General features: G+C 29.6%; 2 protein-coding genes across 2 annotated transcripts; one reads left to right on the top strand and one right to left on the bottom strand.

Moving 5' to 3' along the window:
- Positions 1-4093: 4093 nt before the first annotated feature.
- On the top strand, positions 4094-6733 carry LOC106773237 (transcription factor DUO1). The gene is made up of 3 exons (XM_014659947.2): positions 4094-4442; positions 5120-5357; positions 5833-6733. The coding sequence occupies exons 1-3, from the start codon at positions 4231-4233 to the stop codon at positions 6343-6345; spliced, it is 963 nt and encodes a 320-aa protein (XP_014515433.2). The 5' UTR covers positions 4094-4230; the 3' UTR covers positions 6346-6733.
- Positions 6734-7405: 672 nt separating this feature from the next.
- Positions 7406-9873, bottom strand: LOC106773620. The gene is made up of 4 exons (XM_014660340.2): positions 9400-9873; positions 8436-8594; positions 8201-8312; positions 7406-7984 (listed from the first exon to the last, which is right to left on the bottom strand). The coding sequence occupies exons 1-4, from the start codon at positions 9736-9738 to the stop codon at positions 7791-7793; spliced, it is 804 nt and encodes a 267-aa protein (XP_014515826.1). The 5' UTR covers positions 9739-9873; the 3' UTR covers positions 7406-7790.
- Positions 9874-11514: the final 1641 nt, after the last annotated feature.

Raw genomic sequence — 11514 nt, 5'->3', positions numbered from 1 at the left:
CTCTGCATTCATACTAATAATACTTGAAACTAATACCAAAAAGTTCCACCTTGGAACTCACTTTCACAACTTTGAAACCATTTTTATAACACCCCTTTATACATTGGTACAAACATATAAACCATTGAATATACATCAAAGAACTAAGAATAATCCAATAAGTCATCAGAAAACACATAAAACATATATATGAAAGCATATAAAGTGGTGCCTAGGCGCCCCAAAGCTGGCGCTCAAAGCCAAAAAACAATGTGTTGGCACCTAGGCGCCCAAAGAGTGGCGCTTAATGTTGGATTCCAGAGAGCCAATGCCCATGCGCTAAGACAATGGCGCTCAATGCTAGATTCCAGAGAGCTGGCGCCTAGGCGCCAAGACAATGGCGCTCAACGCCACGACAAATACCAACCCTCTTCTAGCATGACTCTAAGCACTCCCTACCCCTTTTCAATTGATCCCTAGGACCCTTTAAACATTAAGAAACCTCATAAAACACCTCTTTAACTAAAATTGACATCTTGAAACCAAGATGACTCCTCTAAGCTACCAAAACTCATTTCTACTTCTTCTAACACCAATATCAGCAAATTAACAGCATGGACAAGTCATAATATACTAGATAACACACCCCAACACTTCAGTTTACTCCCAATCTTTCTGTTTGAAGTTTTCGTATCTAAACGTCAAAGTTGATCTAAAATGTGTTAAAGAACTCACCTTATTATGCAATTATCACTTCCACACCGAATTTCACTTATTTAAATGTCTAGATCAGTCATAATTGGTCTAATAAGAGACTCTCAACTTCCCAAACATAGTCCACACTCCTTACTTCAAAAAATCACTACTTAAAACCCCAAATTTACACTTAAAACCCTAAATTTACACTTAAAACTCTCAAAACACCAACAATGAATTACCTCTTTGTTCTAGATTAGATGTCAATCAATTAACACTTCTAGCAAGTCTTAAACGACTCCGCCAGAAATCTGTTATAGCTCTTTTCTTAAACCAATACCCATTTTATAAAATCATATATTAAAACTTCCCCTTTTTATCCTTAAAACTCAAAGATTTTGATCACTCATTACTCCAAACATATTTTAGCCAACTATAAACATCAAAATACCTTTAAAACACACAATTCATAATGGTCAAGACATCCCAATTGTATCTCCTTAGAATTCAACCATTTGACAACCAATATATCTACTTAAATGCATGAACACAGTATAATTATTTGAACACATAACTCAACCATTTCAAAATACATACAAGCACTAAAACTAAATAACAAACATCATTTAAAATTGAACATCTAGCTTATCTTACCTTATACCGAAGATACAAAACTCTAAGAACACACCCCTTTTACTTCTCACGCAAGAAACTTCTAGAAACATTTATGAATCACCAAATTATGATAGAAAGGAGTCTTTAGGACTACAAATTTACAAAGAATAACGAAGAGAGATCTTAAAGCACATGCACCAAGAGATCACCATACATAATCTCAAATTAAGACGAAAGAGAAAATGAGAACGAAACTTATTTGCTCTAAACTAGAAATTGATTGTATGGATATGTAGACCTCATTGTAGTAATCGATTAGACACCTCCTGATCGTCAAAAAAATGACTCAGGAGTTAGAAAAGTTAGAGAGAAGATAAACAGAACTAGAAGAAAGAGTTTTAGAGAAATGAATTATGTTTTAAGTAATGAGACGAGTTTAAAAAGTTCTATTTATATTATCAAATTATTTTAAAATATAATATTCAGTGTCATTATTTTAAAACACTTATCAACTCTAATACTTTATTTTTTTTTTAGTTTCTTAATAAAAAAAACAACAAAAATTGAAATTAAAAAAAAAATCACCCAGTTTTGTAATTAAATTCATTTTAGTTAATATAAACAGCAACAATAATAAATGATAACTTTGAGTAAGAAGAAAACATTTTAATTAAAAATTTTAGTAAAAATCCTTTATATCATATCTTTTTTTTTTTTTTCCTTTAATAAATCTTAATAATATTTTTGGCTCTTGAACTTGAGCCAAATGTTTTTGCGATTCTTCAAATGTAAAGTGACACTTTTAATATTTTTATTTGAAAAACAATACATTTATTATATTATTTTATTTTATTGTATTTTTTTTTTATTGATAATAGATATGAGAACACCTCGTTATGTCATGTTAATTTATTTTTATTTTAGGAGAAAGATTAGAAAACATCACCATAAAAGACTTTTTATATCTAAAACGTGTTGATCTAATATAATGTGCAATTACATATATTTATATATCTATTTATATATATATATATATATATATATATATATATTCTATATTTATTTCCTAATTTTATTTTTAAATTAAAATAATTATCTTATCAATTTTATTCTTTAAATAAATATCTTCAAAATTAATTTCTTTTTTATTTGATTTGTTTTTAAAATTTATTAAATTTTTAATTAAAAAATTATTATAAAATAAATATAAACTATTAACAATAAAAAATATAAAAATAATTTATATTTAATTTTTTAATTATAATAATAACAGTAATAATAATTATATCAATTCTTGTTACCGTAAAAAGTGACATGTATTTTGACTAGTATGTATAAATATAATAATTTTTATACATTAATTATATTATATTATTGATTAAAATTTTAAATGAATACATTATTATTGAATTATTTTTTCAATAAAATATTTTGAGCTATAAGCACAAGTTAAATTTTTTTAATATACTTTTATAATTTTAAGAAAACTAACTACATAAGTAAAATATAATTTTATACAACTTAGATAAAATTGTATATTTAAAGATTTTCATCTTTCTACAAAATGAAACTAAAAGTTATCTAATTAATGTTATTTCATATAATTTATATTATGTTTTATCTAATGTATATTTAACATAGCTTATAAAAAAATGTTATTTAACATCATTTATGGTATTTTTATCTAAAGTATTATTTCATGTAATCTATCCTATCATGACTTGGTCAATTTTTTCATAACCTATAATATTTTATTTTAACCACTAACGACTGGCTGCTAAAAACTCGTTAATAAAATCTTTCAAGACTAACAATTAAAATTGTTTTTTTTGAATAATTTTTTCTCTTTTTTATAATTTTTTACCATATATTTTAATACAATGAAGGTTTCAAACACTCTCATTATATATTTTCAAACCACTCAAAATTTCTATTTATTTTTTTAATTTCAAATTTGATAATACAAGTGAAAAGTTAACTGCCAATGAGTTAATGGTTGTAAATCCCGAAAAATATGTTATATTAGATCTTACTTTTATAACTGTTTTTTATGATTTTATCCTTAAATTACGTTACTATTTTTATTTATTAAAAATAAATAATAAATAATAATACTTTAATTGTTTTGCAAGTAATTATAGAATTAAATTCTTATTTTATTCAACACTATTTATGTATATCTGATTAAAAAGTTAATTATTTTAATAAGAAAAATATAAATATATCTTTTTATATCTATTTATTATAATTCTAATTTTTATATTTTAATAACTCTTATTGTAATAATAGTTATACAAAAAAATGTTAATATTTCTTATTTTATTGTTATAAAAATGTGTAGACTTACAACATGATTGACATTATATATATATATATATATATATATATATATATTCAAATTATTATATAATATATAGTACAAAAAAATTACTCTACAGTCAAACCATTCTTAATATAAACTCATTATTTTAATAGTTGCTTACAAAAAAAAAAATTATATTTAAGACATTTATTTGATTATATGCAACTTTGTCCATAAAACATGTGGATTCCAACATAGTTTTTATTTTTTAATTCTGTCTAAGGTGGAAAATTCAACGTAGTAGTAATAATACTTCAAAAATAAAGTTGTTCCTACATGATTAAAATCTCAACTAAAGGCCTTACATTATTACTCAAGTATAATAAAACTATCCTTGAAAATAAATAAATCAATTATTAATAAATAAATAAATCAATTATTAATAAATAAATAATATAAAAAAGAGAGAGAGAACGTGGATAAGTTAGTGGGAAGGAGGCATTAACTGCCATGCATAACCGTAATATCTTACAGAACATACAACATAGCATAAAACATGGAAGACAGAACATAAAACGTAGTAGTATGAAAAGTAGTTCGTAGAAAACTAGAGAAAAGATTCTTTAGAGTTTTGTGTGATGCATGCGAGAAAAATGCACGGGAAAAAGGAGCAAGAAGAGTATATAAGGAAAGGGCCATGGAAAGCAGAAGAAGATGAGGTTTTACTGAACCATGTGAAGAAGTATGGTCCCAGAGATTGGAGCTCCATTCGATCCAAGGGTCTTCTTCAAAGAACTGGCAAGTCCTGTCGTCTTCGTTGGGTCAATAAGCTTCGACCAAACCTCAAGAAGTGAGTCAACAATGTTTCTTCATTTTCTCCTCCTTGTTCTTTGCATGTACCATGTATCATAGTTGCATCAGTAGCATTATAAGGTTTTTCAACTTACTGTTTGTAATGGAAGTATCAGTCAAATTTTGTTAAAATATTAAGGAAACAGCAATTTAAAACCATGGCTGTTGCTTCTGCTATAGTGTTTGTTTGATGAAAAGTTACAAGGATGGGGTTGCTTTTCGTTCGTCCTAGCTTTGGATTATACGGTGTTTTTAAGCTTACATGTCACTCTTTTTTGATGGGGTTTTCATGATTTTGTATTGCATTTTTGGCGTTTTATTATCTCTTGATCTTACGTAAGGTGAGTTCAAGTTTTTGATACAAGTGGGTCATGTTTTGTGTCCAGATATAAATGGAAGGTTTATGGCTGTTACTTGCACTTGTGCTTGATGATTTTACAATTATGGGGTTGCTTAATTGATCTCAAAAGTTGTCATTTTTTCAATGGTGTTTATTGTTTTTCAAAAACCATTCTTTGCTCTTGTTCTTTTAAAACCGTAATATGTATTTTATCTCAACTTCAGTCCTTAAAGATAACACTGCATGGGACGAAAACTTATTATTTTAACACAACAAATAATTTGATGCTTCTTGTCTGATTATTGTTTTCTGTGTCTCTATTGTCCTTCTTAAAGTGGATGCAAGTTTTCACTCGAGGAAGAGAGGATTGTGATAGAGTTGCAGGCACAATTTGGGAACAGGTGGGCTAAGATTGCATCCTTTTTGTCAGGGAGAACAGACAATGATGTGAAAAATTTCTGGAGCAGTAGGCAAAAGAGGTTGGCCAGGATCCTACAGACATCGGGAACAACTTCCAAATCACAGAAAAATAAAACAAAAGTTCCTACCCTTCTTGATGTTCCAACTTTGGAGGTAATTAGATGGAGAGGTTCCTCTATTTCCATGCTTTTATAGTTCTATCATAATGTTTTTTACTTCTATAGAATCAGTGTTGATCAGTTTCAAGATTTGTTTGTTTTACTGAAGATGGTTAGATTTTACTTAATAATGAATATGCTAAAATACAGATTTCCACAAAGACAACTGAAATTGTGACTGACCAAATCAAATTTCAAGAACTGGTTTGTCCTGTTGATGGTTTGCTAATTGTTGCTATTTACTGATCTTACTCTCAAAGGTTTTAAATTGATAATATGTTTTTAAACTTTGATGTTACTCTACATGCGTGTTCCTTCCAATGCAGATGCCCCAAATTCTTAGAACTTCCTTGCCCAGATAATGCAGTAGTAGACCTGGAAAAATGAGAAAAATGTTTTATGAGGCTGTGTTGTTTTCACTTCTGCAATTTGTTTACATGGGAATAACATATATTTGTTGACTTGTATAGGCTCCAAAATTCAGTTCTTCATCAGAGGGAGAATCATCATCAAAGCCTCAGTCATACTCACTACCTTTGATTGAGAATTCTGAGGTTATCAAAATGGTATCTTTGCCAGATCTCATAAAGTCTGAGTTACCTAGTTCTGACCCAATCCATGTTGAACAAGGTTTTACCCCTTTTGAGAGCTATAACAGTAGTGAGCAGATTCAACAGATTTCCTTTCCTCAGATTCCAGAACTCCAAAATGATCTCACATTCCCTATGGGAAGCCAAGATGTCTTAGCCAGAATCGATGAGCCATATTTCGTTGATGACTATTGTGCTCTTGATGATGCATCTGAGTTTGGAATAGGTCTGCAGCACCCCATTGGATTCCCTTTCTTCGAGCCACCAGGAAGTTGCAGAATTGAGACAAGGGATACCATTGATAAGTTCAAAAGCAGTGACAGCTTCTTCGATGACTTCCCTGTGGACATGTTTGATCAAATGGACCCACCTGCAAGCCCTTCTTACTTATGATTTTTGTGGACATTGTCGTTTATTCCATGTGTTGTTGTGTTTCTGTCTTGTAACTGCAGGCTAATAATTATTAACTTGGCCATGCATTGGTATTTTAAATTGTCGATACTGATGTCATTCGTAGGATAACCAAAAACAGACATTGTATTTGTCCATATTACTGATCTTTCTGACGGCCAAATTGTTCTAGTCTTGGACCTGAGTTGTTTCAAGTGATAGCTACTAATAATATGATCTTTGTAAAATAATGTGTGGCATCGATAGTTTTTGCTATTATGTCTTTATTAATTGATTATTGATTGTTGAAGGTATCAATTGCAATGATATTCACTTGTTATTCAATCAAACAAAACTACATATATATTATTAGAAGTGCATGCAGATAACAGTAACTAGATATTAAAACATTCTTTTCAACATCTTTGGTTTATTCAACTAGTATTTATATTGCAGCCAAAGAATACATGATTTTTATCTTATATAGTCATATATTTAGATAAAGGAAAATTTTTCATGTCTTAAAGTGATGACATAAATCTAAAGAGAGAAAAAATAAAGGAAAAAAAATAATAGATTTCTAAAACATATGATATGATGATAAGAGAGATAGAATGAAAAAATAATGCATAACATTTATATCATTATCTTTAAGTAAATTTTTGTAAATATTCGTGTGTTGACACGTTAAGATCTTGTTAGTTGCTGTTCTGTTAATAAAATCCTAATTTTTAGAGGTTAGTTTAGCTTCAGTTCTTTATCAGATTGACCACGTCTTTAGGAGATGTAAATGTGGTTGTTACATTCTGACCTTTTTTTTTCATGTTTTGTTCTGTTTCCGAGCTTTAAGCTTCCAACATTAGCTTCTTCAGCTCAATTGGAAGAAAAATAAAATAAAAATGGAAACATACAAAATTCATGAAATATGCTCTGCTGTAGTGTAAGTGATCATGACAGTGCAGTTTTATTCCTTTCAAATAATAAATACACAAACCTAATATAATTTACAAGCATTTTCTTCCGTTCTTTCCTAAAGACAAACTTTATATTTACAACACAGCAATAAAAGAAATAGGGGTGATAAAAATAGTATTCAATTAGCATAAGCCAAAGGCAACAGTAATAACAAACCAACCAAGGGTTTTCTCATAAGTAGAATTGTCTGCTTAGATCATCCATCACCATAGAGTTCTATCATAAACATAATTTTTTAGTAAATTCATATAATGTATCCATTAACTTATTCTGATCATAATGAGGAAGAGTAAAACCACACTTTTCTTTTCATCCTATGTTTACCATTCAATCGAGTGAAGAATAATAATGGTGTTTGTGTTCCTAATCAATCAAGCATTCCTCAAAACAAAATCATTTAGTATTTGGAGGAATCAAACATGAAGTAGCCACAGTAGTAAGTGAGAATCAGGCCTCGGAGGTGTAGATGGCCATTATTGTGCAGTTTTGTTTGGAATGCATTTTATACCAGTTTGACCATTGTGAACAATAGCTTCAAATTCTCCTGCAGTGAATGATTGGTCTTTCTTGAAAATTGGGCGTCTAAGTTGGACGTATCCACAGTAATCAACATCATACACTTCAACCTCCTTTTGGAATGAAGAATACGCCACCCCAACTCCTTCCCCTACAAAAGATGCAATCAAATTAGAATTCAGCTCGAAAGAATTTCTTCAATACATCAAAATATACCACCTTTTTCATCCAATGATCACTAACAGATTCAGTAAATTTCATTCTTACACATTAATGTAATATGGGGAACAGCAAGATAAAAGATTGCATTTATAAAGAAACAAGTGTGTATACAGATGAAAGTTGAACAATAAATTGAATATTATACCATGTGTGACAAGCAGCAAGTTCTCCGTAGGATATTTGTCAGCAAGATCTTTAACTATTTGCTTATATCTAGGCCTTGTGTGCAAGTTTGGATCTTCTTCCCACTGGGGCAACTGAAGTTCCTCAAGCAAAAAGGATTTCATCAGCTCAAGTGACATTTGCATTCATACATACATACATAACTGTCAAATGTGCTAAAACATCTCAGTTGAAAGTGAAGATGAAAAGCTCCATACCTTTTCATAGACCCTTTGGACATTCTTATCTACTGTCCCTGCCGGAAACAGAGCCTCGAGCTTCGGAATATCGAAACCCCAGTTTCCGTCTTTAGGCACCAGGTCAAGTCTAATAGCTGCCCTGCTCATCATTTCACACAAACCATATTCAACAGAGACCTGCAGTAGTGGAAAAGAGGGATAGAATTTCTTAAACTCAAAAGCTGCTGGTATGCGAATCTGCTAAGGATTTGTAAGGCATGTTACTATTCTATTAAGGAGAAAAATATGAAACATCATGTTACTCTTTCACCTATAAAAACCATAGAATTCTACTTCTGCAGATGAAACTGAACCTCTGCTACAACGTGTGTATGCACATTGAGTTTTTATCAGTGAGCCAAAGGTTTAAATACCAACATTTATCCCACAAAGTCAAACATCCCAAACATAGAAATCAAGCATAGCCACTGTTTGCAGAATCATTACTGGAAAATTTATTCAAACATAATTTTGTTTTACTGTAAGAAAAGTTAATGCTTGTCCTTGGTAAACTTCAACAGTACTACACACAACATAAAACATGCTCAATCACTTTTCCTCTTTATTCTTTTTAAAGTGAAAGTTGGATAAGTTTAATTAGACTCTATTTAACTTCTATGCATCATATCATAGATAATCATAAATGTGATTTTAAAGCAATTATTATAAAAATCCTATAACTTTCCGAGGCAGTTTATCATAGGACAATATTAGAGCTCAGTGATTTTAAAGCAATTATTATAAAAATCCTATTACTCCTTTAAATTTAAAAAGTATCTTTCTTTTTTCAAATTTAAATGATTAAAATATATTTTCTAATAAAATTACGGCTAAAATCAGAGTTGACCTCAGCTTTCAGAAACTAAATTAATCCTTAAACTTATAATTCCAGTTAAACATTGATGTTCACATTCTGCAAAAAGAAAAGAAAGACGACTTTGACCTTGATTTTAGAGGGATCAATGGGGACGCCATCGCCGGTGAGGTTATTGGGGTCTTGGTTGTCGGATACGGCGGAGAGGGCGACGACGACTTCGGCGGCGGTTTGGACACATCGGAGAAAGGGAGAGACGAAAACGCGATTGAGAGTGAAAGGTAGTTTTTTTCGTAACTCGCGACCCGTGGCGAAGGCTCGAACCCGACCCTGTTGGATCAGGTGTGGGTCCCAGGGTCGGGTGGCGAAGGAGACCCACATGGGTTCGAAGTTGTCGACGCGATCGCCGTGACGCATTACGACGACGTTTTGGTAGAACTCTGGTGCTGCATCGCCACTTGAAGCCATTGTTGGATTCAGAGAAAGAGAGAGAAAGAAAGTTATTTTCTAGAATTAATGGTGTTGAATGAAAATCATGTAATCAAAATTATAGCGTCTTGGCAAAAAATTTCTTTCCTTTGCTTCAAATATTATTCATTGAAAATCATGAAATATATATCAACCTGCATTTCAATCGGATCAAACACCTTTGTTTCTTTTATATTTATAATATATATATATATATATATATATATATATAATATTAATAATAAATTATTGAAGTTTTAATTGAATTTACAAAAACTTGAACATTAATCTATCTTCTGACAAAAAAAATTCGTCTCATGTACCTGAAAATAAAAATTATTGATATAACAAATAGTTAGGAGATTATAGAGAAAAAAGAGTTCATTAACTATCCGAAATATATTTGAAAAATATATTATAAATAAACAAAAAAATGTATAATGAGTATTAATAAAATAAAACTAGCAATTAGTTAGGACAGTGATTAGTATCTAAGTAGAAGTTTGAATTAAACTTACAAAAACTTGGGTCTTTTATAAAAATATCACATTTTGAAGATCTATTTGAAAATGAAAATTGTTGGTATAGGTAGGATATTTTTTTGGTTAAATATATGTTTTAGTCCTCATATGTTTTCCATTTTCAATTAGGTCCTCATGTTTTTTTTTGTCTCAATTGCATCCTAATATTTGTAATTTTGAAGCAATTAAGCCCTTTCCGTTAACTGGCCACTAACGATCGTAGGCCAATTGAGAGGGCTTAATTGTCTCAAATTTACAAATATTAGGATGCAATTGGGACAAAAAAAACAGAGAGGGCTTAATTCCTCAAATTTACAAATATTATGATGCAATTGGGACAAAAATAAACATAAGGACTTAATTGAGAATGAGGAACAAATATGAAGACTAAAACATATATTTAACCTATTTTAAAAAAAAAAATGATGTCACTGTATATGTAAAATATATTTGAAAAATATATTAAGTATTAGCAAACAATTGAGAAAACGTGTATGAGTATTAATAAAATAAAACTTTAGCAATTAATAAGAAAATGATTAGTATATAAGTGTAACTTTTAACTAAACTTACAAACACTTTAAGTTGGATTTTCTCACAACAAAAAAAAGTTATTTTATATGTTAAAGAATCCATTTTTCTTCCCCCATCTAATTTTCTAGTGTGCTCTAGATGTTAAATTTCATTTAATTGGATATGAATATGTAATGTACTTAAATTTTTTGTAGTTTTTTATATGTAATAGAATATCTTTCTTTACTCATGTTATATTTTTATTATTCATATTTATGATAGAATATTTATGTCTTTTTATATTGGAAAATGTTTTCAAACCTAAATATAAATAGAACAACCAAGATGTTTGGCTCTAGACATAGATGAAAGTTATTGGTCATTCTAAACATATTTTCTTAATGCAAATCTTGTGTTTGAATATCTAAGATTAATATTTTTACATAAAGATTTAAAACTTGCCTCTAATGGATTAGGATTTGTGTTTATGATGTCAATGATTGAGTATGTTAGAGATATACTTTGTAGATGATTGTATAGAGTTTGGGTCGTGAAATCCAACTTTAGTGAGTCTTTACCCAAATCATTTTATAACTTTCACATTTAATAATTTTATATGCTTGTAACTTGTTTTGAATCAATCAATGTTCATATTCACTACTTGAATTAGTAAGTAATCATAGTTAGTTAAACAAATGCAAATCCCTTAGGAAATCGATACTTCAACTTACCATTTTTAGTA

This window comes from Vigna radiata, chromosome 9 (assembly GCF_000741045.1).
Source record: "Vigna radiata var. radiata cultivar VC1973A chromosome 9, Vradiata_ver6, whole genome shotgun sequence".
Classification (NCBI taxonomy): Eukaryota; Viridiplantae; Streptophyta; class Magnoliopsida; order Fabales; family Fabaceae; genus Vigna; species Vigna radiata.
The sequence above is the reverse complement of the archived record's forward strand: the minus strand, read 5'-3'. Positions and strand labels throughout refer to the sequence as shown.

What these genes read in the sequence shown, in the direction of transcription:
- LOC106773237 (XM_014659947.2), top strand. Translation starts at nt 4,231, where the DNA reads ATGCATGCGAGAAAAATGCACGGGAAAAAGGAGCAAGAAGAGTATATA. An exon ending in CTTCGACCAAACCTCAAGAA is followed by an intron (nt 4,443 to 5,119) that starts GTGAGTCAACAA and finishes TCCTTCTTAAAG; the next exon opens with TGGATGCAAGTTTTCACTCG. An exon ending in TTGATGTTCCAACTTTGGAG is followed by an intron (nt 5,358 to 5,832) that starts GTAATTAGATGG and finishes TGACTTGTATAG; the next exon opens with GCTCCAAAATTCAGTTCTTC.
- LOC106773620 (XM_014660340.2), bottom strand. Translation starts at nt 9,738, where the DNA reads ATGGCTTCAAGTGGCGATGCAGCACCAGAGTTCTACCAAAACGTCGTC. An exon ending in TTGATCCCTCTAAAATCAAG is followed by an intron (nt 8,595 to 9,399) that starts GTCAAAGTCGTC and finishes CCACTACTGCAG; the next exon opens with GTCTCTGTTGAATATGGTTT. An exon ending in TCCAAAGGGTCTATGAAAAG is followed by an intron (nt 8,313 to 8,435) that starts GTATGGAGCTTT and finishes GAGGAACTTCAG; the next exon opens with TTGCCCCAGTGGGAAGAAGA.